The 27,966-nt window shown below is 44.3% G+C and overlaps 2 protein-coding genes across 2 annotated transcripts; one reads left to right on the top strand and one right to left on the bottom strand.

The window, feature by feature from the left end:
- Positions 1-1,098: 1,098 nt before the first annotated feature.
- On the bottom strand, positions 1,099-22,285 carry mis18bp1 (MIS18 binding protein 1). Its single transcript, XM_071366691.1, has 17 exons — positions 22,203-22,285; positions 20,976-21,834; positions 20,727-20,861; positions 20,316-20,605; positions 20,040-20,113; positions 19,807-19,931; positions 13,643-13,733; positions 11,163-11,272; positions 10,836-11,002; positions 10,122-10,200; positions 8,960-10,001; positions 8,536-8,708; positions 7,937-8,076; positions 5,813-5,958; positions 2,155-2,242; positions 1,644-1,692; positions 1,099-1,535 (listed from the first exon to the last, which is right to left on the bottom strand). Exons 2-17 carry the CDS (start codon positions 21,721-21,723, stop codon positions 1,432-1,434), a joined length of 3,561 nt encoding a protein of 1,186 aa, XP_071222792.1. The 5' UTR covers positions 21,724-21,834; positions 22,203-22,285; the 3' UTR covers positions 1,099-1,431.
- LOC139553917 (uncharacterized) lies at positions 22,197-27,663 on the top strand. Its single transcript, XM_071366692.1, has 4 exons — positions 22,197-23,104; positions 23,384-23,590; positions 26,274-26,490; positions 26,675-27,663. Exons 1-4 carry the CDS (start codon positions 22,429-22,431, stop codon positions 26,877-26,879), a joined length of 1,305 nt encoding a protein of 434 aa, XP_071222793.1. The 5' UTR covers positions 22,197-22,428; the 3' UTR covers positions 26,880-27,663.
- The last annotated feature ends 303 nt before the right edge of the window (positions 27,664-27,966 follow it).

The raw sequence follows: 27,966 nt of genomic DNA, 5'->3' as shown, positions 1-27,966 counted from the left end.
TGTGGTTAACGTTAGGTTTAAAATCACATTTTAATTAGATAAATTGTTGAAATAGGCAGGGTTTATGATTGTGGCTGTGGTAACTGACGGCCAGGCACAAATGCAATAAAAAGTGTGTTTTTTTCTCTCAAAGTTGCTCAGGCAAGCACCTCTAGTCAAGCACCTCTAGTCAGGTGCTTGCCTAAAACAGACAGAATTGACAGTGCTATAAAGGCCTTCTATGAGAGTACATGGTAATACAACAATGATACAAGGGGATAAAAGTAGCTCAAGTTTAATCTCAGAATCTAGTTAGCTAGTTTAATCTCAGAATCTACTACATTGTTAAAGTGAAGCCAGAAATGGCTTAAAATGTTTGCCATTTTAAGCATGACAACGATTTCTACCATATTGTGCAGACTCTGGCTCCAACACCAGTAGCAACAGGTCTTCCAGTTTGTCCACATTCTGCTGCCTCAGGGCAAATGTTGGCTCCAACCTCTCTGTGTGGCCAATCCTGCCTACATGAGCCCCGTCTTCTGGTGTCCTGAAAATAGATTATGTGATGAGCTGTTGCATGATGGAAATACTCTATAATTTGTAATATACCAAAATTATATGTTGTTCAGTAATATGTAAAGGTGGTATAGTTGACAATATAATTTTGTGTGTAGAAAAAGCTCTTATTTTTCTCATTGGTTCTGCAACAATAGAATTGTTTGCTCACAAAATGTCTTGATCAGTCTGAGCTGCATATCAGGACACAGAGGTGCCATAGCTGTGGGAAGTTGGGGTACTGCAGCACCCCCTGAAAAAATCTGAATAATATATATATTATATGTAAAGTGGTTGTTCCACTGGATCTCATAAGGTGAATGCACCAATTTGTAAGTCGCTCTGGATAAGAGCGTCCGCTAAATGACTTAAATGTAAATGTAATATATATTTTTAAAGAATCCTTTGCTAGTCCTGTACTAGCAGACCGATATAGCAGGCTGTAGCAAGGGCAAAAATGTTTCCCCCCCAACCAAAAAATTCTCAGCACCAAACAAATACCTCTAAAATAGTTTTGCTAACAAGTAAAAAGAAGTCCACATTTATTGGAGTCGTGCAAAGAACTAGAATTAACATTTATTGTAAAAATCCTCTGCATTCAGTGGCACAATATATAAACAAAACATTTTAAACCCATTTTAAAACAGCAGTGGGGATTGAATCACAGAACGTAATTGACAACTATACAGTGTATATGTATAACTTTTGACAATGTTACAGCATTTCATTTCCTGTTTTAAAACGTAATAATCCAAACAGGGTGTATTCATTAGTACAAACGATAGCTAAACGTTTTGCAACGAAAACTAGCGTTTCTTATTAGATAAACTCAGGTAGGTCCCTCCCCTTTTCGGCCTGCTTGGAGTCTAGTAAAGAGACCCATGGTGAATCTGCAGCTCAGTCATCATCCATAAAATAATAATCCTCTTCTTCCCCACTTTCCACTGAATGGTCCTCCTTGTCAGGGAACATTTCCCAGACCACAAAAGAATCATTCTCCGCTGAAACACAAGTAAAACATATTATTGAGTGAATAAAGTTGCCAAATTCTCAAGTTATGTAAGTGTAAAATACATCAAGACAAAATCTTAATTCAAAAGAACACTTACCGGTATTGCATCTTTTCAAAACACGTTTGGCTGATGGCGTTGGCGTGTACTAGATGGAAAATGCAGAAAAACATTGAATAAAATTCTGTATGTATATATATATATATTATATAAGTGGAGGCTGCGTAGGGGAGAACGGCTCATAATAATGGCTCTAACGGAGCGAATTAAATGGAAACCATGTTTGATATCATTCAAATCATTCCGCTCTAGCCATTACCACGAGCCCGTCCTTCCCAATTAAGGTGCCACCAACCTCCTGTGGTATAAACATCCTGTTTAACAATAAGAACTCTATTGGCATATTCATATGACTGAATGACTTTAAAAAGGTCTCCTCTCCTGACTCACATTTTCCCCAGAGCACTACACTAGACAGCTGTTCCTGGCATCCTTGAGACGAGTTCATTTTCACAATGGCCCCAGAAATACAGTATATATATATGTGACTGAACCAGGCCCTTCTTTGGTCGATAAGCTCCTCAGAAATATTCCTTTCAAAACAGCCTACCTTTGAAGCGGCCCCCAATTTACACAGCTTCGCTTGGCCTTTTTTCATTCTTTTTTGAAGTTGGTAGATATACTTGTCATCGTTGTCTCTGAAAAAAATTGATGAAAAGTTTCTGATTTTACAAATGGTGAGAAAACCAACAATCATTAATTTATTTACCCATAGTATCACCTCTCTTGTAATAACAGGCTACTATGAGTGACTGATTTAAAAACAAAAACATGTCAATGAGTACATTTACATGCACACTAATAATTCAACATTAAACTGATTATGGCAGAAGGCCTTGTATGGGAAAAGTAATGTAAACACCTTATTCTACTTATCTTAAAATTGGCGAAAAGTACAAATCAAAGTGAGCATACGCAGATTGAAACATCTGGTTTTCTGAGCAATCTATCAAACTATTAGTACATGTAAACAGCTTAAATCGGCGATCCAGCAGTGTATTTGATCAGCACATGTCCCAGCGCCAGTAGCCTGTCTCTACACCGAGTGTACAAAACATTAATAACACTTTCCTAATAATGAGTTGCGTTGCGCAGCGCCCCCCCCCCCGCCCCAATTAATCAGGGCATGGTCTCTACAAGGTGTCCAAAGCGTTCCACAGGGATCCTGGCCCATGTTGACTCCAATGCTTCCCACAGTCAAAGTTGGCTGGATGTCCTTGGGGTGGTGGACCATTCTTGATACACACGGGAAACTGTTGAGCGTGAAAAACCCAGCAGCGTTGCCGTTCTTGACACAAACCGGTGCACCTGGCACCTACTACGATACATCGTTCAAAAGCACTTATATATATTTTTTTCTTTACCATTCACTCTGAATGGCACATATACACAATCCATGTCTCAGTTGTCTCAAGGCTTAAACCTTCTTTGTCTCAAGGCTTAAACCTTCTTTAACCTGTCTCCTCCCCTTCATCTACACTGATTGAAGTGGATTTAACAAGTGACATCAATAAGGGATCATTGTTTTCAGCGGGTCAGTCTCATGGAAAGAGCAGGCGTTTCTAATGTTTTGTACACTCCGTGTTTATGCGCAAGTGAAGTGAGTTCGGAAAAACAAAGTACGCATCTTAGAAATAGTTTTCACATAAACGTAAAGAATCAAATAGGCTTCGCAAAAATAACATGGTCACTGTGGTAGAACGTTTATTTTGATTGGCGATTTTCTACATTTATCAAAAAGTCAAATCAAATCAAATCAAATTTTATTAGTCACATACACATGGTTAGCAGATGTTAATGCGAGTGTAGCGAAATGCTTGTGCTTCTAGTTCCGACAATGCAGTAATAACCAACAGTAATCTAACCTAACAATTCCACACTACTACCTTACACACACACACAAGTGTAAGGGATAAAGAATATGTACATAAAGATATATGGATGAGTGGTGGTACAGAACGGCATGGCAGATGCAGTAGATGGTATAGAGTACGGTATATACATATGAGATGAGTACTGTAGGGTATGTAAACATAAAGTGGCATAGTTTAAAGTGGCTAGTGGTACATGTATTGCATAAAGATGGCAAGATGCAGTAGATGATATAGAGTACAGTATATATACATATGAGATGGGTAATGTAGGGTATGTAAACATTGTATTAAGTGGCATTGCTTAAAGTGGCTAGTGGTACATTTTTACATAATTTCCATCAATTCCCATTTTTAAAGTGGCTGGAGTTGAGTCAGTATGTTGGCAGCGGCCGCTAAATGTTAGTGGTGGCTGTTTAACAGTCTGATGGCCTTGAGATAGAAGCTGTTTTTCAGTCTCTCGGTCCCTGCTTTGATGCACCTGTACTGACCTCGCCTTCTGGATGATAGCGGGGTGAACAGGCAGTGGCTTGGGTGGTTGTTGTCCTTGATGATCTTTATGGCCTTCCTGTGACATCGGGTGGTGTAGGTGTCCTGGAGGGCAGGTAGTTTGCCCCTGGTGATGCGTTCTGCAGACCTCACTACCCTCTGGAGAGCCTTACGGTTGTGGGCGGAGCAGTTGCCGTACCAGGCGGTGATACAGCCCGACAGGATGCTCTCGATTGTGCATCTGTAGAAGTTTGTGAGTGCTTTTGGTGACAAGCCGAATTTCTTCAGCCTCCTGAGGTTGAAGAGGCGCTGCTGCGCCTTCTTCACAACGCTGTCTGTGTGGGTGGACCAGTTCAGTTTGTCCGTGATGTGTACACCGAGGAACTTAAAACTTTCCACCTTCTCCACTACTGACCCGTCGATGTGGATAGGGGGGTGCTCCCTCTGCTGTTTCCTGAAGTCCACAATCATCTCCTTTGTTTTGTTGACGTTGAGTATGAGGTTATTTTCCTGACACCACACTCCGAGGGCCCTCACCTCCTCCCTGTAGGCCGTCTCGTCGTTGTTGGTGATCAAGCCTACCACTGTAGTGTCATCCGCAAACTTGATGATTGAGTTGGAGGCGTGCATGGCCACGCAGTCGTGGGTGAACAGGGAGTACAGGAGAGGGCTCAGAACGCACCCTTGTGGGGCCCCAGTGTTGAGGATCAGCGGGGTGGAGATGTTGTTACCTACCCTCACCACCTGGGGGCGGCCCGTCAGGAAGTCCAGGACCCAGTTGCACAGGGCGGGGTCGAGACCCAGGGTCTCGAGCTTGATGACGAGTTTGGAGGGTACTATGGTGTTAAATGCTGAGCTGTAATCGATGAACAGCATTCTCACATGGGTATTCCTCTTGTCCAGATGGGTTAGGGCAGTGTGCAGTGTGGTTGCGATTGCGTCGTCTGTGGACCTATTGGGTCGGTAAGCAAATTGGAGTGGGTCTAGGGTGTCCGGTAGGGTGGAGGTGATATGGTCCTTGACTAGTCTCTCAAAGCACTTCATGATGACGGAAGTGAGTGCTACGGGGCGGTAGTCGTTTAGCTCAGTTACCTTAGCTTTCTTGGGAACAGGAACAATGGTGGCCCTCTTGAAGCATGTGGGAACAGCAGACTGGGATAAGGATTGATTGAATATGTCCGTAAACACACCAGCCAGCTGGTCTGCGCATGCTCTGAGGACGCGGCTGGGAATGCCGTCTGGGCCTGCAGCCTTGCGAGGGTTAACACGTTTAAATGTTTTACTCACCTCGGCTGCAGTGAAGGAGAGCCCGCAGGTTTTGGTAGGGGGCCGTGTCAGTGGCACTGTATTGTCCTCAAAGCGGGCAAAAAAGTTGTTTAGCCTGTCTGGGAGCAAGACATCCTGGTCCTCGACGGGGCTGGTTTTCTTTTTGTAATCCGTGATTGACTGTAGACCCTGCCACATACCTCTTGTGTCTGAGCTGTTGAATTTCGACTCGATTTTGTCTCTGTACTGAGACTTGGCCTGTTTGATTGCCTTGCGGAGAGAATAGCTACACTGTTTGTATTCGGTCATGCTTCCGGTCACCTGTCCTTCCGCAGGTTCACCTACGGAGGTCTGTATACCGGCCCCTTGGTTTATTGATTCTTGCCCGCTATAGTCGCTTTTTCGAATTGCTGGCACGGCCCCAAAGCTTGGGCCTTCAGGTAGCCTGATTTACGATGTGTCGAACCCACTACCCTGGCATTGCAAGGGCCATGCTCTACCAGATGAGCACCACCGTGTCACCACTGTGTTCACCGAGCCCATCAGGCCAAGGTCACCATGCTATACCAACTGAGCATTTACCTGTTCACAGAGCCCATCATGCCGGGTGTGATGTGGAGACACTGAGGAGTTTTCATTGATGGGAATCTTGATGAGCTGGGGGTTTGTGGGTCGTGCTCAGAGTCCATGAACACATCTTCTTTCCCATTGGGAGACACTGTGGGCAACTAATTCACAAGAGGGCACATTCAGTTCTGGCACTCCATTTCTGACTGCTACAAGATTTCTGTTAAGCTGTCGGCTGTCTTGAAATATCAATTTGGTACACAAGCAATCTATCAGCTGCTGTTAAATATACATTTTGCACATGAAAGCAACATGACAATCTTTCTCTACACTACCGGTAAAAGGTTTTATAACACCTACTTGTTCAAGGGTTTTTCTTAATTTATTTTATTTTATTTTCTACATTGTAGAATAATAGTAAAGACATCAAAACTATGAAATAACACATATGGAATCATGTAGTAACCCAAAGCGTTAAACAAATCTAAATATATTTGAGATTCTTCAAAGTAGCCACCCTTTGCCATGATGACAGCTTTGCAGACTCTTGGCATTCTCTCAACCAGCTTCATCTGGAATGCTTTTCCAACAGTCTTGAAGGAGTTCCCACATATGCTGAGCACTTGTTGGCTGCTTCATGTAGTAACCCCAAAAAAGTGTTAAACAAATCAAAATATATTTTATATTTGAGAATAAAATAGCCACCCTTTGCTTTGACAGCTTTGCACACTTGACATTCTCTCAACCAGCTTCATGAGGTAGTCACCTGGAATGCATTTAAATTAACAGGTGTGCCTTGTTAAAATTCAATTTGTGGAATTTCATTCCTTCTTAATGCGTTTGAGCCAATCAGTTTTGTTGTGACACGGTAGGGGTGGTATACAAAAGATATCCCTATTTGGTAAAAGACCAAGTCCATATTAAATCGCAAGAACAGCTCAAATAAGCTAAGAGAAACGACAGTTGATCATTACTTTAGTAAAAGACATGAAGGTCAGTCAATACGGAAAATTTCAAGAACTTTGAACATTTCTTCAAATGTAGTCTCAAAAATCATCAAGCGCAATGATGAAACTGGCTCTCATGAGGACCGCCACAGGAATGGAAGACCCAAAGTTACCTCTGCTGCAGAGGATAAGTTCATTAGAGTTACCAGCCTCAGAAATTGCAGGCCAAATAAATGCTTCACAGAGTTCAAGTAACGGACACATCTCATGTTCAGAAGAGACTGCGTGAATCAGGCCTTCATGGTTGAATTGCCGCCAAGAAACCACTACTAAAGGACACCAATAAGAAGAGACTTGCTTGTGCCAAGAAACATGAGCAATGGACATTAGGCCGGTGGAAATTTGTCCTTTGGTCTGATGAGTCCAAATTTGAGTTTTTGGTTCCAACCATCGTGTCTTTGTGACACGCGATACGGATGATCTCCGCATGTGTATTTCCCACCGTAAAGCATGGAGGTGGTGGTGTTATGGTGTGGGGGTGCTTTGCGGGTGACACTGATTTATTTAGAATGAAACGCAGACTGAACCAGCATGGCTACCACAGCATTCTGCAGCGATACGCCATCCCATCTGGTTTGGGCTTAGTGGGACTATCATTTGTTTATCAACAGGACAATGACCCAACACACCTCCAGGCTGTGCAAGGGCTATTTTACCAAAAATTAGAGTGATGGAGTGCTGCATCAGATGACCAGGCCTCCACAATCCCCCGACTTTGAGATGGTTTGGGATGAGTCGGACTGCAGAGTGAAGGAAAAGCAGCCAACAAGTGCTCAGCATATGTGGGAACTCCTTCAAGACTGTTGGAAAAGCATTCCAGGTGAAGCTGGTTGAGAGAATGTCAAGAGTGTGCAAAGCTGTCATCAAGGCAAAGGCTATTTGAATCTCAAATATATTTTTATTTGTATAACACTTTTTTTGGTTACTACATGATTCCATGTGTTATTTCATAGTTTTGATGTCTTCACTATTTTTCTACAATGTGTGCAGAGACTTCTTTGAATTTTGTTGAATGTATTCTTTGACCTCCAGCACCACATAATGTGCATATAAGCAATATTTTCCAAAAGAACTTCAAAAAACGACAACATTGCTGAGTGGTTGAAATGGTGCACCCCAGGCGGATACACACCTTCACCCGCTTGTTCTGCATGGGCGAGCTGTTGAAGATGTCATCGTGGTCGTCTTTGGGCATGTGGTCCAGGAGGTTTCGCACCTGCTGCTTCCGCTTCAGTGTGCCCTTCCTTGCGGTTATCCGGGGTGGTTCCACCACTACAGTTCAAATATAATATAATGACATTGTCACAGCGGGGACTGTGAAGCAACAAACATAGGCACATGCATACAAACACAAAATAACATACACACGGATTTTGTGTCGTAGATATGTGGTAGTAGAATAGGGGCTTGAAAACACACACACTTAATGTGTTTGTAAAATCTGTTGTGAATGTATTGTAATGTTTTAAAATTGTATAACTGCCTTAATTATGCTGGACCCCAGGAAGAGTGGGGATCCGTAATAAATACAAATACATACATTCTCTGTAATTCTTATTGAATGGACAGATTGTATAGATTGTGATTTAACATTTAAAAATAAATGTGTAAATCACAGAAGCTAAGCAGGGGTTGTCATGGTTATAGCTGGGATGGGAAACCTACACTAATACACATCAAGATGCCTTGATGGATTTATTAAGGATAAAAATGGTAGACAAGGTAACTTACATGGCTCCCTCTTCTGCAGAACTTCTCTTTTCTTGGTGGCCTTGGAAGGTGCCAAGAAAGTGGGGGCCTGGACATTGTACTGCTTCTGGCAGTCCTCAGCTGAACGGCTGCCCACCTCCATGGCAACGTTCACCCAGAAGTCAGAACTGTGTTTAGGAAGTGACGTCACAGCCCTGAAAGCCAAACGTACACACAGGAAGTTGACATACACGTTTCTGTATAAACAAGGCACGTTGCACACATTTTAAACATGCTAGCTAATTTGAAACTTTTCTTCAACATTGTACATTATATAAGGAGACTATTGTTTAACCAGAGTTGAGTACATACTTTCTCGTCTACTATATTATAGACTTTTGGCTGCTCACTGCCATATGTTTGTACATAATACCAATGTAGATGTAGATAACTGTAGCAAACTTACTCATGTAGTCTCAACAGTTCTGCCTCTGTCCACTGATCTCCATTTTCTTCCTTTTCTCTCTGCTGAACGCTGAGGAACTTGCTGCCCTTTCCTCTCAGTGTCCGTGGGCCGTCCCTTTTACTCAATTTCCTCTCACAGTCGTCCTGGGAAGTCGACGAACCACCCGATGCTGTCTGAGAAGCTTCCGGAACCCTTCCACGTGTCATCGTACGCCGTGGCTTTATGGGTCCCGTTTTGACTGCCTTGGGCTTTTTCTTCTGTGTGAAGTCGTCATCAGACTGGGACTCTCCGGCAGTACTATGACCATTGTACTGAACGTTCCTATTCCGCGTCAGCCTCTGTGGGTTGGTCTTGGTGGGTGCAGGTTTTCCCGTATCTTTCCTCGCCATCACAATGTCATCCCGGATTTTCGCTGGGAGCATCTGACGATGGACCCTCGTCTTTGGCAAATCAAGCACTCTCGGAGGGTCTACTTTTTCTGAACGCTTGACTTGTTTCCCTGGTAACAGCTCTGAGGATGTATTGGCGTTGTCCGAGTCGTCATTGCACTGTTTGTTAGCGCCCCGGAGATAGCGATGTGGAGGGGTCGGGGATTGTGGGGCACGGTCTGCGTACGTGGCCGGCGCTGTGGCACTCCAAGATCTTTGGCCGGTCTTCCTGGGCCATCCCTGGAGCTTGGGAGTGAGGATCACTTCAGACTTGGACCTCTGAGATGCTGGGCTGACCCTCTTGGGCCTGCCTGGACCCTTGGTGGAGGGGTTCTCAGGCTTAGACCACTGAGAGTTTGGACTGGCTTTCTTGGGTCTTCCTCGGTTCCTGTGAGAGGGTTTTTCCAAAGACATGGACTTGTGAGGCTCTGGGCTGGCTTTCTTGGGCCTTTTGGGGACCCTGGAAAGGGCGTTGTCTTCAGCCTTACACCCCCGAGACTCAAGGGCCCTGTGAGGGGAGTTCTCCTCTGGCTTCGACCTCGAAGGCCTGTGATAAGCCTTCACCTTTCTCAGAGGCATGGTCTCCTCTTCACTAGTGTCACCTCGCAGCCGCTCTGTAGAACACAACATAACACTGTCAAATACAATGTAGTCCCCATCTTTGTTGCAGCTGGAATATGAGGATAAATGCATTCCTAAGGCTTATGTATAAATATATATATTTTTAAACATACCTTTCGTTGGAGGTAAGAAAACCTTGGCCGGTTTTGGTGATCCGTCTAACAGTACTCTGGCTACAGGTGTGCTGACTTGCTGAGAAAGTAGGGAAATAGCATATATCAATGAATTATTTTACAAGGTAAGTTGACTGAGAACACATTCTCATGTACAGCAACGACATGGAGAATAGTTACAGGGGAGAGAAGGGGAGGTGAATTAACCAATTGGAAGCTGGGGATGATTAGGTGACCGTGATGGTATGAGGGCCAGATTGGGAATTTAACCAGGACACCGGGGTTAACACCCCTGCTTTTACACTAAGTGCCAGGACACCTGTTTAACGTCCCATCCGAAAGACGGCACCCTACACAGGGCAATATCCCCAATCACTGCCCTAGGGCATTGGGATTATTATTTTTTTAACCAGAGGAAAGAGTGCCTACTACTGGCCCTCATCCAGGAACCGACCAGGACCAACCCTGCTTAGATTCAGAGGCAAAGCAGCAGTGGGATGCAGTGTGTCCTAAACCTCTGATTACACCCAGCTGTTCCACGTGTTGAATGTATTCCACAACTAGAACACCTGATTCAACTAATGAAGGGGCTTGGTGATTAGTGGACTCAGGTGTGTTAGAACAGCAATACATAGAATAGGTAGAATGGCTGGGGATACGGTGCTCTACAACAGAAGACTAATTGAAGCAAAGGACCATGGAACAGCAGCTTACAGAGTAAAGCATAGACGAATTGTCATAACCCGCATGAATGGTGACGTTCATGTCGCAATCCAAGATGACTCTGGCCCCTTTCCAGTACTCCAGAGGGGTTTTGATAAGGCGGCCACTCCGGGAAACATTAGCACTGCTCACCGTACTGGTGGCACTGCAACGAGTAGCTGCAGGACAAGGAAGATTAAACATTAACAGGAAGATTAAACAAACAGGAAGAAAGTCTCTACAGAGAAATACAAATGAATCGAATCTTGATGAAAACAACAGACATGTACTACCAGTATAAATACAGTGAGCATTTGTGATGCCAACTTTTGGACTCACGTCTCTTAGTGGCATTTGGCTTTTGGGATGTGTTGTCCTGTGTCTTGGTGGAGAGGTGGTTTTGGTTCTGGGGTGTTATCAGGCCCTTGCTCCCCTTTTTACCTTCTGAACTGCATTTGAAGACCCAACAGAAAGACTGGATGTTAACAGATATGACTACAGTGTTAAACCTGAGTAGCCCGAAGGGAGAAGATTTTCTTTTAAAATAAAATGGAGAACAAGCTATGAAAGGAGCTTTCAAATTAAATTAAATGTATTTGTCACATGCGCCGAATACAACAGGTGTAGACCTTCCCGTGAAATGCTTCCTTACAAGCCCTTAAACAATGTAGAGTTTTTTTTTTGAAGTATGAAAAATGTGCTAAATAAACTAAAAGGAAAAATAGTAACACAATAAAATAACAATAACAAGGCTATACACAAGGGGTACCAGTACCGAGTCAATGTGCGGGGGCACCGGTTAGTCGAGGTAATATGTACATGTAGGTCGAGGTAATATGACTATGCATAGTAGCAGCAGAGTATGAAGAGTGTGAAGGAATGTGAATGTGTGTGTCCATGTGTGGTTGGAATCCAGTGAGTGTGTGTGGTTAGAATCCAGTGAGTGTGTGTGGTTAGAATCCAGTGAGTGTCTGTGGTTAGAATCCAGTGAGTGTGTGTGGTTAGAATCCAGTGAGTGTGTGTGGTTAGAATCCAGTGAGTGTGTGTGGTTAGAATCCAGTGAGTGTGTGTGGTTAGAATCCAGTGAGTGTACATTGAGCCTGTGCAAAAAATAATAATATAAGGGGGTCAATGTAAATAGCCTGGGTGGCCATTTAATGAACTGTTCAGCAGTCTTATGGCTTAGGGGTAGAAGCTGTTCAGGATCCTGTTGGTCCCAGACTTGACGCTCTGGTACCGCTTGCCGTGCGGTAGCAGAGGGAACAGTGTATGACTTGGGTGGCTGGATTTTGACAATTTTGCCGAGCAGTTGCCATCCCAGGCTGTGATGCAACCAGTCAGGATGTTCAATGGTGCAGCTGTAGAACCTTTTGAGAATCTGAGGTCCCATGACAAATCTGTTCAGCCTCCTGAGAAGGAAATGGGCATTGCCATGCCCTCTTCACGACTGTTGGTGTGTTTGGACCATGATAGGACCTTAGTGATGTGGACACCAAGGAACTTGAAGCTCCCGTGGTAAGGGTAGGTAACAACACATCAGTCCTCCATTTCCTGTAGTCCACGATCAGCTCCTTTGTCTTGCTAATATTGGAGGGGGGGGGGGGGGGTTGTTTTCCTGGCACCACGCTGCCAGGTCTCTGACCTCCTCCCTATAGGCTGTTTCATTGTCGTCGGTGATCAGGCCTACCACCATAGTGTCTGCAAACTTAATGATGGTGTTTGAGTCGTGTGTGGCCGTGCAGTCGTGGGTGAACAGGGAGTACAGTAGGGGACTGAGCACACACCCCCGAGGGGCCCCCTGTGTTGAGGGTCAGCATGGTGGATGTGTTGTTACCTACCCTTACCACCTGAGGGCAGCCCACCAGAAAGTACAGGATCCAGTTGCAGAGGGAGGTGTTTAGTCCCAGGGTCCAAAGCTTAGAGATGAACTTTGAGGGAACTATTGTGTTGAACACTGAGCTGTAGTCAATGAACATCATTCTCAAATAAGTGTTCCTTCTGTCCAGGTGTGAAAGGGCAGTGTGGAGTGCAATAGAGATTGCGTCATCTGTGGATCTTTTGCTGCGGTATCTGAATTTGAGTGGGTCCATGGTCTCTGGGATGGTGTTGAGGTGAGCCATGACAAGCATTTCATGGCTACAGATGTGAGTGCTACGGGGCGATAGTCATTTAGACAGGTTACCTTGGCGTTCCTGGGCACAGGGACTATGGTTGTCTGCTTGAAACATATAGGTTTTAAAGACTGGCTCAGGGAGAGCTTGAAAATGGTCAGCGCATGCTCGGAGTACACATCCTGGTAATCCGTCTGGTCCTGGGGCTTTGTGAATGTTGACATGTTTAAAGGTCTTACTACATGCTCTGAGTACACATCCTGGTAATCTGTCTGGTCCTGGGATTTGTGAATGTTGACCTATTTAATGGTCTTACTCACAGTTTTGGTGCAGGTACAGCTGACTAGCGCAAAAATAATAGTGGATACAGTTGAAAACAATATCATAAGTAACTTACCTATCCCCCACCCCCCCCCATCATCATTAGCCATTTGTATAAAGCGTCTCAGAGGAGGAGTGTTGATCTAGGATCAGTTTTACCTTTTCGGTCACAGGGGGACCAGATCCTAGATCGGCACTTGTCCTCTGAGACGCTTGATACAAACGGCCCGGAACACAGTGACACAACTTGATACAAACGGCCCGGAACACAGTGACACAACTTGATACAAACGGCCCGGAACACAGTGACACAACTTGATACAAACGGCCCGGAACACAGTGACACAACTTGATACAAACGGCCCGGAACACAGTGACACAACTTACCCTTTCAGCTCTGACAAAAAGCGCTCAAGGTATTTCTTCCAATCCTTTGGAAAGCCAAAGAGAAACTTATTCAACAGCCATTTTGGAAGTTCTGGTCAAGGAGAAAGGCACAAAAAACAAGAAAGCATTTATGCAGATTGACAGTTCTCATTTTCGGGTTCATTGAAAATGAAACCTTGTTTAAAGTATCTCTTTCTGAAACAGGCAATACAGAGCTGGTTACAATTAAAATGTAATCACCCAGAAAATACTAATATTATGGTTGAACTCAAATGTAGTGTTTGATGAAACACCTGTATTTATGGAAAATATGCTTGAGAAGGATACTTAGTTTTTAAATTAAAATTGTAAATTGGAATGGTAGAGTTATGTCTTACATGGAGTTATCGGAAATGTTTGGGAGGGTCTGCTCAATCCAAGATTACAACCATTTGGTTACAGCACTACCCCAAAAATGGAGGAGGCAAGTGGCAGGGGGAGGAAGCAGGGAACAGGTCTGTCTGTACAATATAAAGGATCAAAACTGGCGGAGGAATAAAAATACCATAAATAGAAAGTATACCAGTTTCCTTTGAGGATCGGGATGTTTACAGCTGCGCCACACTGATTGCAAAAAAAATAGATTTTTGATATACCGATTCCATGGCAGTGTGTACAGTGCCTAAAGAAAGTATTCATACCCCTCGACTTTTTCAAAAGGGGTAAAAAGTAGGAGCAAAACAAACATGGCCAACAATGTAATGATCTAATAAACTGGTTCAAACAGGAGTCACTGTCAGTCTGTCCTCAGAATTCACACCAACGCTCTGCTGTGTAGCCTAGACGATCACCTTGCAAAAAATCTGTGCATAACGGAAATTCTCTTGGGATCCTGGAGACCATGTGTACAGATGAAGTCAGAAGTTTACATACACTTAGGATGGAGTCATTAAAACTCATTTTTCGACCACTCGACAAATTTCTTGTTAACAAACTATAGTTTTGGCAAGTCGGTTAGGACATCTACTTTGTGCATGACAAGTAATTCTTCCAACAATTGTTTACAGACAGATTATTTCACTGTATCACAATTCCAGTGGGTGTGAAGTTTACATACACTAAGTTGACTGTGCCTTTAAACAGCTTGTAAAATTCCAGAAAATTATGACATGGCTTTAGAAGCTTCTGATAGGCTAATTGACATCATTTGAGTCAATTGGAGGTGTACCTGTAGATGTATTTCAAGGCCTACCTTCAAACTCAGTGCCTCTTTGCTTGACATCATGGGAAAATCAAAAGAAATCAACCAAGACCTCAGAAAAAGAAAATGTAAACCTCCACAAGTCTGGTTCATCTTTGGGAGCAATTTCCAAACACCTGAAGGTGCCACGTTCATCTGTACAAACAATAGTACGCAAGTATAAACACCATCGGACCACGCAGCCGTCATACCGCTCAGGAAGGAGACGCGTTCGTCTCCTAGAGATGAACGTACTATGGTGCGAAAAGTGCAAATCAATCCCAGAACAACAGCAAAGGACCTTGTGAAGATACTGGAGGAAACAGGTACAAAAGTATCTATATCCACAGTAAAACTAGTCCTATATCGACGTAACCTGTAAGGCCGCTCAGCAAGGAAGAAACCACTGCTCCAAAACCGCCATAGTACGGTTTGCAACTGCACATGGGGACAAAGATCGTACTTTTTGGAGAAATGTCCTCTTGTCTGATGAAACAAAAATAGAACCGTTTGGCCATAATGACCATCAATATGTTTGGAGGAAAAACCGGGATGCTTGCAAGCTGAAGAACACCATCCCAACCGTGAAGCATGGGGGTGGCAGCATCATATTGTGGTTGTGCTTTGCTGCAGGAGAGACTGGTGCACTTCACAAAATAGATGGCATCACGGAGGAAAATTATGTGGATATATTGAAGCAACATCAGTCAGGAAGTTAAAGCTTGGTCGCAAATGGGTCTTCCAAATGGACAATGACCCCAAGCATACTTCCAAAGTTGTGGCAAAACGGCTTAAGGACAACAAAGTCAAGGTATTGGAGTGGCCATCACAAAGCCCTGACCTCAATCCTACAGAACATTTGTGGGAAGAACTTAAAAAGCGTGTGTGACCAAGGAGGCCTACAAACCTGACTCAGTTACACCAGCTCTGTCAGGAGGAATGGGCCACAATTCACCCAACTTATTGTGGAAGGCTACCCGAAACATTTGACCCAAGTTTAAATTGTTTAAGGCAATGCTACCAAATACTAATTGAGTGTATGTAAACTTCTGACCCACTGGGAATGTGATGATATAAATAAAAGCTGAAATATATCATTCTCTCTACTATTATTCTGACATTTCACATTCTTTAAATAAAGTGGTGTTCCTAACTGACCTAAGACAGGACATTTTTACTCTGAATAAATGTCAAGAATTGTGAAAAATGGAGATTAAATGTATTTGGCTAAGGTGTATGTAAACTTCTGACTTTAACTGTATGTGTCCCATGTCAAACTGCTCTCCAGATTCACTTAAACACCACTATAAACCTATAGCGGACCACTCGATTGAGTACCTTAACCTGTAGGCTAATCTTACGTTACAGTGGTCAAGTGAAAGTACCTATCCAACCGCTGCAGGAGGAACGAACAAGGGTTTTACACAAGTGACTGTGGGAGAAGGCAACTCAAGGACCACTCCTGCATGCGCAAACCAGCTAATCTGAGACGCTGTTTGAATATATTCATGGATGGATTCTCCCTTTCCTGAAATAGTCATTGGTCTAAATATAAGCCTATTAGATAAATGATGATAGGCTATAAAGAAATAAATCACTGATCTGACTTAACTTGGTTGGTAGCCAAGCCTAATATCTCCTTTCACTATCCATCTATCAGTGATGTCTTCAAGGATGCATGTCCCAAAACAGGGGCATCGTCTCCGTTCTAGGCTATTTGTCTCTGCTATACCACTAATTTAGGCTACCACTGGTTCACCTTATAGGAGGCTAGTGGCTAGACCAGTTGCCTGTTAGTCATTTTATTAGTCATAATCATTTCATGATTATAACCCGACTCGGGCGGGGCTTTACCCAAACCCCTGCCCCGTGCGTATGGAAAGTGCATGACTGGGGTTTGGGTGCAGCCCTCGAGCCCGACGGCGACGCACCAATCCTTCTCTACACAATCCGTGACCTACATTAACAAGATAATAAATCACAGGCCTCTAACACTGCTTCATTGGAGGTGGAGCCTATATAAAAACACCATGCCATTACGCACACATTTATAAGTTAACCTTTCGTTGTCCTAGCAGTTACTCTCTCAAATACACTATGCACGGTGTTGGCAATATGCAGGGGATTGAGGATAACATTGTAGCGAATTCGAAGGGCACATAACACTGATACACTTAACTCCATGTCTCTTTGCAGTCTGACAACGCACCATGGCTGTTAGAACGGTATTGCTTTGGGGATACAGTGTGTGTGTGTGACACCTGTTTGAACAAGTGTATTAGACCCCACCAACCACATACATACAAAAGCAACCTGTCTCTACCTCATCCGTGTGGTTCCTCCTCCTGAAAATAATCAGTGGTACAACCTCTTCCAGGTCCTAATAGTCCCACCTCTAATAATGTGGTTATTTTGTGCTAGAAGAGAAAGTAAAGCCAATTCTAAAGTATAGTTTCACCAGGTCATCTAACTGCAGGCATTTCAAATGGTGGCACACACAGCAACAGGGAGCCAGGGAGGCATACAGTTAACCAAATCCCCTACTTTAATCTTGAAATATAACTCCGACTTTATTCTTAAAATGTTGATCTATGGCAAGACTTAAAAATGTCTGTCTAGCAATGGTCAACAACCAACTTGCCAGAGCTTGAAGAATTTGGAAAAATAAAATATTGTACAATCCAGATGTGCAAAGCTCTTAGAGACTTACCCAAAAAGCTGTAATCGTTGCCAAAAGTGAAACATGTTTTCACTTTGTCACTATGGGGTATTGTGTATAGATGAGTGAGAAAAAAAAACTTGATTTAATCCATTTTGAATTGAGACTAATGCAACAACGGGCTCCCAGGTGGCGCAGCGATCTAAGGCACTGCATCTCAGTGCTAGAGGCATCACTACAGTCCCTGGTTCGATTCCAGGCTGAGTCACATCCGGACGTGATTGGGAGTCCCATAGGGCGGCGCACAATTGGCCCAGCGTCGTCCATCATTGTGAATAAGAATTTGTTAACTGACTTGCCTAGTTAAATAAATAAAAACCTTTTTTTTTTTTTTACATTAGGTTAAAGTCAAGGGGGTATGAATACTGTACCTGCTGATATATAAAACGACGGAAGATTTCACACTATGCTTTTCAGCTCAAATACAAACATCGCAGCTCTGCAGATTCTGCAGATACAGAATCAATAGACCATTTGTTCTGGTATTGCCCTCAGGTAGCCTGCTTCTGGTCTCAGGTTCAGGAATGGCTGAAAAAGCATTACATTAATATAAAAATTAACCCTCGAAATAGCTTTGTTAGGAGATTTGGAGAGACTGGTCAGTAAATCGATAATATATTAATACTCTTAGCAAAAGTATTTATCTTCAATTTAGAATCAGCGGATTATATTCGATTAGATAGATTCGAATTAGGGACTATGTATAAAAAGTGCTGTAATTTCTAAACGGTTCACCCGAGACGGACAAAAATACCTCAAATGAAAAAAGTACCTCAAATGAAAGCTGACAGTCTGCACTTTAACTTCTTAGTCATTGTGTCATTTCAAATCCAAAGAGCTGGAGTACAGAGCCAAAACAACAACTCATGTGTCACTGTCCCAATACTTTTGGAGCTCACTGTATTGTCCCCCTCCGAACCACCATCACCGCCCAAACAAACTACCCACCTGATGTGCCAACCACCAGTAAAAGAGAGAGAAATAGGCAAGAACAACAAAATAACAATGTAAAACAAAAGCCATCAAAGATCAATCAAATTAAAACAGCAAGGCTAACTGTGTGTGCCACTATTTTTACATGTGTGTGTGAGCGCTTCCGTGGCATCAGCATATGGGGCATCGACACAAAATACCCCAAACAGGCATTGGATGTAACACCCTTCCTTTTTAGTGACATAATTTTTTTTATGTTTATTTTTTATTGTAATTTTATCCCTCGGCTCATCCCACCTATTTCTTCTGGACACCATTTAAGGATTTCAACACCTCATCTTTCATCGATGATGGAACATTTCTGGGGATCTTTCACTTCAGCTCATGAAACATGGGAGCAACACTTTACATATTGTTTATATTTTTGTTCAGTTTACAATAAAAGTGACTCCAAAATGACACAATATATTATTTACCATTAATTTCTATTGGGCACAAAATAATCTGAAACAACCAAAACAAACAGCAAATGCATCCAACAAGTTTGTAGAGTCACAAGCTTGATGTAATTGCCTGATAGGAATATGGGACCAAATACTAAACTTTTGACTACTTTAATACACATAAGTGAATTTGTCCCAATACTTTTGGTCTCCTAAAACTAGGAGACTATGTACAAAAATGGCTATAATTTCTAAACGGTTCATCCAATATGGATGAGAATACCCCAAAATGAAAGCTGAGCTTGCACATTAAACCTCATAGTCATGATCTAATTTCAAATCCAAAGTGCCGGAGTACAGAACCAAAAAAAAAAAAAAGTGTCACTGTCCCAATATTTCTGGAGTCTCACTGTCCCAATATTTCTGGAGTCTCACTTTCCCAATATTTCTGGAGTCTCACTTTCCCAATATTTCTGGAGTCTCACCGTCCCGATATTTCTGGAGTCTCACTTTCCCAATATTTCTGGAGTCTCACTTTCCCGATATTTCTGGAGTCTCACTTTCCCAATATTTCTGGAGTCTCACTGTCCCAATATTTCTGGAGTCTCACTGTCCCAATATTTCTGGAGTCTCACTTTCCCAATATTTCTGGAGTCTCACTTTCCCGATATTTCTGGAGTCTCACTGTCCCAATATTTCTGGAGTCTCACTTTCCCAATATTTCTGGAGTCTCACTGTCCCAATATTTCTGGAGTCTCACTGTCCCAATATTTCTGGAGTCTCACTTTCCCAATATTTCTGGAGTCTCACTTTCCCAATATTCCAAAATGGCTGATTATTTCTGACTTACCAGTTCCGCTGAAATCCGGGGTCATCTTTCCCACCAGGACGTAAATGTTGCCAGAAGTAGTCTTCAGGTGTTTGGTTGAGATTCGCTTTGCAATGAGGTTGCTGTGCCAGGGCATCTTGTTGTCCCTTGGTGGAAAGCATAGAGGCATACTAAGTAAGTGAATCAATGTTTGCTTTTACAAAAATAATGTGTTAGTGAACTTCATATGATTCCGAGAAACAAATTCTACTTACTCACGGACACCATCCACATAAAACCTGTCGTTCCTACTCTTCAGGAGCCAGTGTCTAAGGTGAATCCCTGTAACCTATCAAGTAATAGACATTAAATAGTTATATAGGTAGATATCTATGGTTATGCAAGTCCTGATAGAAAACTTAAGTGCCATACAAGAAAACATTACCTCCCAGCAAAAATACAAAGCTAAAAGCAATGAACTCAGAGGAAACAGCATCAGTCATCAGCCTACAAATCCAAAGGAAGCAGCATCATCAAAACCATCTACTTACATTGGATCCAGTGGACTCTGCTATGTGCTTGGCTTGGAATACAGCCTCCTGCTTCTTGGGGATGGAGATCTTCGGTGAGACCTGCAGGAGGGGGTCGTGCACCAGGTCTGGGAAGGGCCTGGGGGGAGGCTTGTCATGGTAAACCTCACACTGACTGAGGCCGGCATCTGGCCTCGATGGAATGCTGGTCTCTGATAGACCAGTGGGCACACTACAGGTCACGTTCACACTGGTGTCCTCTCCGGTGCCCCCGGCGGGTTGTGCAGGGGTCGACACGCTGCGCTCACATCCTGTAAAGAGGTTGATATTTTGTTTGTTGAGTCGACGTCACAGGTTGATAACAGTTCACTTATGGTGCTTGAGTCATTAGAATCAGAATAACAGTCCCTACTCTACATTTCTAGCTGTCACCTTTCATGGGATCCTGCAGGCTGCTCACTTGATAGCCGTCTTCTTGGTCCCTTTTTCGTCTTCTCTCTTTCAGAAGAACAAACGTTTTTGCTCTAGAATCCAGGCATGGCAGTCTATCCAAAACAACTTCGGACCCTGGGCAGAAAACAGAAACAAATCATTTTACTTCTCAAAGTCATAAATTAAAGTATTCTGACAACCAAGCAACCTTGATTGACACAATAATTTAGGATAATTGAAACAACTTACTTAAAACTGATTCATCGTGTACAATGTTGTGTGCCCCAAATTCCAATTTTTCCATTGACTTCAACCTTTTCACTGGTGTAGTTATGTTGGTTGTCTGGGAGGCACGTTTGAAGTCTTTGAGGGGTGCTGGTTGTTGGGTGTCATTTGAGCTGAGCAGAGTGTGCGGGTATGACAAAGCTTTCCTTTGGGACTTTGTTGAGAAAGCATCCAGAGCTGGGCCTTGCTTTTGTGCATTTATGTTGGTTGGCTTGAACGCACTACTACCCATGTCTTTCAACGGTGACTGTCGTTGAAGGTCTTGTGGGTGGACCATAAAGTGTGAATGTGTCAAACCCTTGCTTGGCGATTGAAAAGGTGAAAGGGTCAGAGCCTCTGCCTCATAAGTGAATTCAAGGTCCTCGGTTTCCTTTTGTTCATAGTTCACCCAATGCTGATGTCGTTTTCTAGGCGAGCTCATTACTCCACCATGTTCTTCTTGGATTCGCTTTTCTCTGACATGTTTTTCTCTCACGGGGTTAGGCGTTTTGGTCCTCTCGTTCTCAACCGGTATTATCTCTGCCTGTACTCTAGCTTTCATCCTCGCAAATACCTTGGCTGGGCTTTCAACGGGTTCCCTGGATATCAGCTCGCTTGTCCCAAAAGCCTTCAATGCAGGGAAAATAATTCGGTCTCTACCAACTGGATCTTCTTCATGAAAATAAGTTGCTTCTCTGTTGTGTCTTGACGGAGTAAACATGTTTTTCACCATCGATTTTTTACGATATGTAGAGGAATGTCAACTGGAGCCACTGAAGTAAACTAGCTAACTATATGCAACCACGATCTGATCATTTCAAAATGGTCCATTGATTGCTGGTTTCTATGGGAAGATAAACAGAAGATAATTATTTATTTGCTGGAATCTGGTTATACTAGGCTAGCTGGCTGCTATAGCTTACATCGTAGTGTCGTTGAATTACGAGGTAGTAACAAAGTGACCAGCAGCTAGTTTACCCAGCAAGCTACTAACTAGCTAGCTAACGTTAGCTAAAAACTGAAAGCCTACGACTAGATAACCAGCTAACAACGTTAGGCAGCTTGCTGCTAAAATGACATATGCCGTTTCAAAGGTAAATTATTTGGTTGGCGCTTACTCCAGATTTACTCAATATGTATTCTATATTACATACTATTTGTGAATGTATGCATTGATTATAAACTGTAAAATCGCTAACTAACGTTACTCACCGCAGAGATCCATAATTTGAACTTCCCTCGAATGTCCTGTGATTGGACGGCGATTTCAAATGCGTCACTTCCGCAAACAACTTCCGTTCACCGAGATGGCCTTAGAACGTGCTGCCAAAAAGAAAAACAAAATGTGTGCATATAGTCGTATAATGTAGTGGGATGTTTACTGTTAAACGATTTTTCCTGCAGGAAAGAAGAACAACATTGCAGCAATTGCTTAGATATGGCATTTCGTACGGTTGGAGATGCACAACTACCTTCGGAGGTATGGGTCCACGTGTTTGGATATCTGTCAACGACAGACAAACTAAACATTAGATCATGCTGCAAATATTTCAAAAATATGGTTGACCACTGGTCCCTTTGGAAAGGCAACACAGTGGTGCTTAAAAAGCTGTGTGCCTACACCTCGCAGTTCTGGACAACTCTTCGCCGCAGGAAAATCAGCTCAGTTGTTGTACAGAAGGCAAGTTTGAAAGAATGGAAACAGCTTGCCCTATCACTCCCTTGGCTCACCACAATAGCCGTGGAGCATTGTTTCGACGTGAAAGCCTTTGAAATTCTCAAGCAATTTCATAACTTGAAGAGGCTGGCTATTCGCAGGTGTCGCTATGGCCAGGGACTGTCTGATGCAATTGTGCCTCTGCAGCAAGTGACTCATTTTAGTGTGTGCGAGATGCACTGTGCTCCAAGATCAGATATTATTAGTGCTGTCTCAAAGCTCTCCCATCTGACGTCTCTACTCTATCACGAAGGCAATCATCCTATCCCAAGACAGATATTCCACCTAATGCTTAACCGCTTGCCACATCTGAAGCATCTGTCTTTGAAAATGGGAACACAACATGGCTCTCTCCCAGATGATTATTTTAATATTTCTAAAACAAATGGCTTTCCAGGTGAGGCACTTTGCAAAGTTACAACGCAAGACAACAGCTTTTGATTGTACAGTACCTGAGTTTCTTTTTACTACTCATACAAAACATTGGTGAAACAGTGAATGATTAGCTAAGCATAGCCTACCACATGGTTTTCACAAGCTGATTAGGCTACTCCATAGGCCTATGTTCTAGGTAGTGTGTGAAGTCCATGTTGATATATGGTTATATGTCTGTACTAGCCTATATCATCATACATTTTAAGTTATTAAATTCAGCAATGACAAAATCTGTCTTTAGAAGATTCGCAGGTCGGCCAACCTGGCTTGACCAGTCTGGAGCTTCTTGACTACATGGACCCCACCTTACCTGAAGAGGCGCTGAAGTGCCTCCCCTCCCTGCAGAGTCTAGCTGTGGACTACAGAGACAGGGATGTGGATCCCAGCAGGTGCCACCTGAAAACATGGCTGAGGGAACTCCCTCAACTGGCAGTTCTCAACATTGCAAGTATGTGATTCGCCAGCTGCCAAACTAGCATTTTCCATGTCATGCACTGTTGGTGGGGTTACACAGTTGGTGGGGTTACGAGGCAGCAGTATGGAGTCTGACAGTTGGTGGGGCTGCGAGTTCGACAGTTGGTGGGGTTACAGGGCAGCAGTATGGAGTCTGACAGTTGGTGGGGTTACAGGGCAGCAGTATGGAGTCTGACAGTTGGTGGGGCTGCGAGTTCGACAGTTGGTGGGGTTACAGGGCAGCAGTATGGAGTCTGACAGTTGGTGGGGTTACAGGGCAGCAGTATGGAGTCTGACAGTTGGTGGGGTTACAGGGCAGCAGTATGGAGTCTGACAGTTGGTGGGGTTACAGGGCAGCAGTATGGAGTCTGACAGTTGGTGGGGCTACGAGTTCGACAGTTGGTGGGGTTACAGGGCAGCAGTATGGAGTCTTGACAGTTGGTGTGGCTACGAGTCTGACAGGTGGTGGGGCTACGAGTCGGACAGTTGGTGGGGTTACGGGGCAGCAGTATGGAGTCTTGACAGTTGGTGGGGCTACGAGTCGGACAGGTGGTGGGGCTACGAGTCGGACAGTTGGTGGGGTTACGGGGCAGCAGTATGGAGTCTTGACAGTTGGTGGGGCTACGAGTCTGACAGTTGGTGGGGCTACGAGTCAGACAGTTGGTGGGATTACGAGTCTGACAGTTGGTGGGGCTACGAGTCGGACAGTTGGTGGGGCTACGAGTCGGACAGTTGGTGGGGCTACGAGTCGGACAGTTGGTGGGGCTACGAGTCGGACAGTTGGTGGGGCTACGAGGCAGCAGTATGGAGTCTTGACAGTTGGTGGGGCTACGAGTCTGACAGTTGGTGGGGCTACGAGGCAGCAGTATGGAGTCTTGACAGTTGGTAGGGCTACGAGTCTGACAGTTGGTGGGGTTACGAGTCTGACAGTTGGTGGGGTTACAGGGCAGCAATATGGAGTCTGACAGTTGGTGGGGCTACGAGTCGGACAGTTGGTGGGGTTACGAGTCGGACAGTTGGTGGGGTTACGAGTCTGACAGTTGGTGGGGTTACGAGTCTGATAGTTGGTGGGGTTACGAGTCTGACAGTTGGTGGGGTTACGAGTCTGACAGTTGGTGGGGTTACGAGTCTGACAGTTGGTGGGGCTACGAGTCGGACAGTTGGTGGGGCTACGAGTCGGACAGTTGGTGGGGCTACGAGTCTGACAGTTGGTGGGGCTACGAGGCAGCAGTATGGAGTCTTGACAGTTGGTGGGGCTACGAGTCGGACAGTTGGTGGGGTTACGAGTCTGACAGTTGGTGGGGTTACGAGTCTGACAGTTGGTGGGGCTACGAGTCTGACAGTTGGTGGGGCTACGAGGCAGCAGTATGGAGTCTTGACAGTTGGTGGGGCTACGAGTCTGACAGTTGGTGGGGCTACGAGTCGGACAGTTGGTGGGGCTACGAGGCAACAGTATGGAGTCTTGACAGTTGGTGGGGCTACGAGTCTGACAGTTGGTGGGGTTACAGGGCAGCAATATGGAGTCTGACAGTTGGTGGGGTTACGAGTCTGACAGTTGGTGGGGTTACGAGTCGGACAGTTGGTGGGGTTACGAGTCTGACAGTTGGTGGGGTTACGAGTCTGACAGTTGGTGGGGTTACGAGTCTGACAGTTGGTGGGGTTACGAGTCTGACAGTTGGTGGGGCTACGAGTCGGACAGTTGGTGGGGCTACGAGTCTGACAGTTGGTGGGGCTACGAGGCAGCAGTATGGAGTCTTGACAGTTGGTGGGGCTACGAGTCTGACAGTTGGTGGGGCTACGAGTCGGACAGTTGGTGGGGCTACGAGGCAGCAGTATGGAGTCTTGACAGTTGGTGGGGCTACGAGTCTGACAGTTGGTGGGGTTACGAGTCTGACAGTTGGTTGGGTTACAGGGCAGCAGTATGGAGTCTTGACAGTTGGTGGGGCTACGAGTCTGACAGTTGGTGGGGCTACGAGTCGGACAGTTGGTGGGGCTACGAGGCAGCAGTATGGAGTCTTGACAGTTGGTGAGGTTACGAGTCGGACAGTTGGTGGGGTTACGAGTCTGACAGTTGGTGGGGTTACGAGTCTGACAGTTGGTGGGGTTACGAGTCTGACAGTTGGTGGGGCTACGAGTCGGACAGTTGGTGGGGCTACGAGTCGGACAGTTGGTGGGGCTACGAGGCCGCAGTATGGAGTCTTGACAGTTGGTGGGGCTACGAGTCGGACAGTTGGTGGGGCTACGAGTCGGACAGTTGGTGGGGTTACGAGTCTGACAGTTGGTGGGGTTACGAGTCTGACAGTTGGTGGGGCTACGAGTCTGACAGTTGGTGGGGTTACGGGGCAGCAGTATGGAGTCCTGACAGTTGGTGTGGCTACGAGTCTGACAGTTGGTGGGGCTACGAGTCTGACAGTTGGTGGGGTTACGGGGCGGCAGTATGGAGTCCTGACAGTTGGTGGGGCTACGAGTCTGACAGTTGGTGGGGCTACGAGTCGGACAGTTGGTGGGGTTACGAGTCGGACAGTTGGTGGGGTTACGAGTCTGACAGTTGGTGGGGTTACGAGTCTGACAGTTGGTGGGGTTACGAGTCTGACAGTTGGTGGGGCAGCAGTATGGAGTCCTGACTGTCCTGTGGCTACATTTGGAGATGTTTGACTGTCCTATGTTTTGTTTTCCAGAAGGCCATCCCGTCAGTGCTTATGCTCACTCCATTCCCAACACGGTGACCAGTTTAACTCTGCAGCAGGTGATGGTGGAGCAGATGGACATGAAGGCTCTAGGGAAACAGGCTTCAGGCCTCTTGTATCTGCACTTTGATCCATGCAGCTATAACAGCAGCAGCAGCATCGGAGAGATCCCCAAACTATTCCCCCAGCTCATGACCCTTAAAATGCGGTGAGATATTAACATCTGACTTCTGTGTTGTGGTATGAACCCAGATGTAGTAATAAGTTACTGGTGAACTCCTAATTAAGTGTCTACATGTTAAGTGACTAATGTGCACATTTTCCAAAGGTTATGACTCATTAATCTAAGCCAAGCAGATATACTGACATACTTTTCTATTCCACTCTTTCAGACACTATAATGTACCAGAGAGGGAGTTCTTGAGCCTCCAACAGTTGAAGCATTTGGAGCAGTTGGAGATCCTTGATGCACACAGTCTTAGTCCGCACCTTCTGCAGCTGATCCGCAAGCTGCAGGTCCTGACCAACCACAGAACCCAAATCATCCATTCTCTGGGCCCGAGAGATCCCACAACCTGCTACTGTACTCACTACTAACATTACGACTAAGAGGAAGTGAACACTGGTAGACTGTAGCCCATGTTTTCAACAGCACATGTTTAACATTTGAAATTATACAAAACTGCTTGCTCATCATTTGAGGTACGTTTGCGATGCCAACTTGGCTGATGCAAAATAAGGAAACAGCTGAAATTATGAGGACGTTTAGTAAGTCAATACCTCTGAGGTCAGTAGTCAGACTCTTTGTATAGAGCAAAACAACAAACAGTTCAAAACACAGGAACAGCCATTTTATGCCAAAGCTCAGGTTGCCCAGCCCGGCGGAGATACAATCTTCGGCAAAATCATTCGCAAGGAGATTCCTGCAAAAATATTATTTGAAGATGAAGATGCCCCTTGACGACTTCCACATTTTCTTTGTTACATTCTTATTATAAAATTGATTAAATTGTTTTTTCTTCACAAAGTAACTATAAAACACATTATGAAAATTTAACAGTGAGTAAAACTATAAAATGCATCAATCTGAGCAACAGCAAGGGCAATATTCAGTAAACATACAGTTGAAGTCGGAAGTGTACATACACTTATGTTGGAGTCATTAAAACTTGTTTTTCAACCACTCCTCAAATTTCTTGTTAACAAACTATAGTTTTGGCAAGTCGGTTAGGACATCTTAGGACAGTTTGAATCTGTTGTGTACCCTTGATTGGGTTAAACAGAATAAATGATTGTGCACAAAAACAACTTTTTTGATGAAAGAAAATACAATTAGCTTATCAGTTTTAAGATTGATTAAAGAAACATGTTACAGTTGAAATACTGAAAGCTCTCTCTTGTTGAACACAACTACTATTGAATTGATGTGTTGAGTCTCCAGTGATTTGTGTACCTCACCCCGTCTTCTACTGTGTTGCCTCAAGAGGGCAGTAAACACACATGGCAAAGAGTCGGTCTGTCAATAACTTACTGTTGCCTGTTGGAGCACATTGCATTGCTAACTTTGTGATGGTCCAGAGAGTTGCATTTCAAAAGCTGCATACCCCTCCACATATCCTACCTGTGTTGAATTGAATTAGGAAGTGCCTTGACAAGTGAAATGAAGAACAAATGTATGCACATT

This window comes from Salvelinus alpinus, chromosome 25 (genome assembly GCF_045679555.1).
Source record: "Salvelinus alpinus chromosome 25, SLU_Salpinus.1, whole genome shotgun sequence".
NCBI classification, from domain to species: domain Eukaryota; kingdom Metazoa; phylum Chordata; class Actinopteri; order Salmoniformes; family Salmonidae; genus Salvelinus; species Salvelinus alpinus.
Note: the sequence above shows the minus strand (reverse complement) of the source record. Positions and strands in the feature narration are given on the sequence as shown.

Excerpts from the sequence above, each read along its gene's own strand:
- LOC139553917 (XM_071366692.1), top strand. The coding sequence starts at position 22,429 with ATGGCATTTCGTACGGTTGGAGATGCACAACTACCTTCGGAGGTATGG. Across the intron at positions 23,105-23,383 it reads TAAAACAAATGGCTTTCCAG|AAGATTCGCAGGTCGGCCAA; the intron begins GTGAGGCACTTT and ends ATCTGTCTTTAG. Across the intron at positions 26,491-26,674 it reads CTCATGACCCTTAAAATGCG|ACACTATAATGTACCAGAGA; the intron begins GTGAGATATTAA and ends CCACTCTTTCAG.
- mis18bp1 (XM_071366691.1), bottom strand. The coding sequence starts at position 21,723 with ATGGTGAAAAACATGTTTACTCCGTCAAGACACAACAGAGAAGCAACT. Across the intron at positions 10,201-10,835 it reads ATTCGTCTATGCTTTACTCT|CAAGTCAGCACACCTGTAGC; the intron begins GTAAGCTGCTGT and ends CTACTTTCTCAG. Across the intron at positions 1,693-2,154 it reads AATTGGGGGCCGCTTCAAAG|TACACGCCAACGCCATCAGC; the intron begins GTAGGCTGTTTT and ends TTTTCCATCTAG.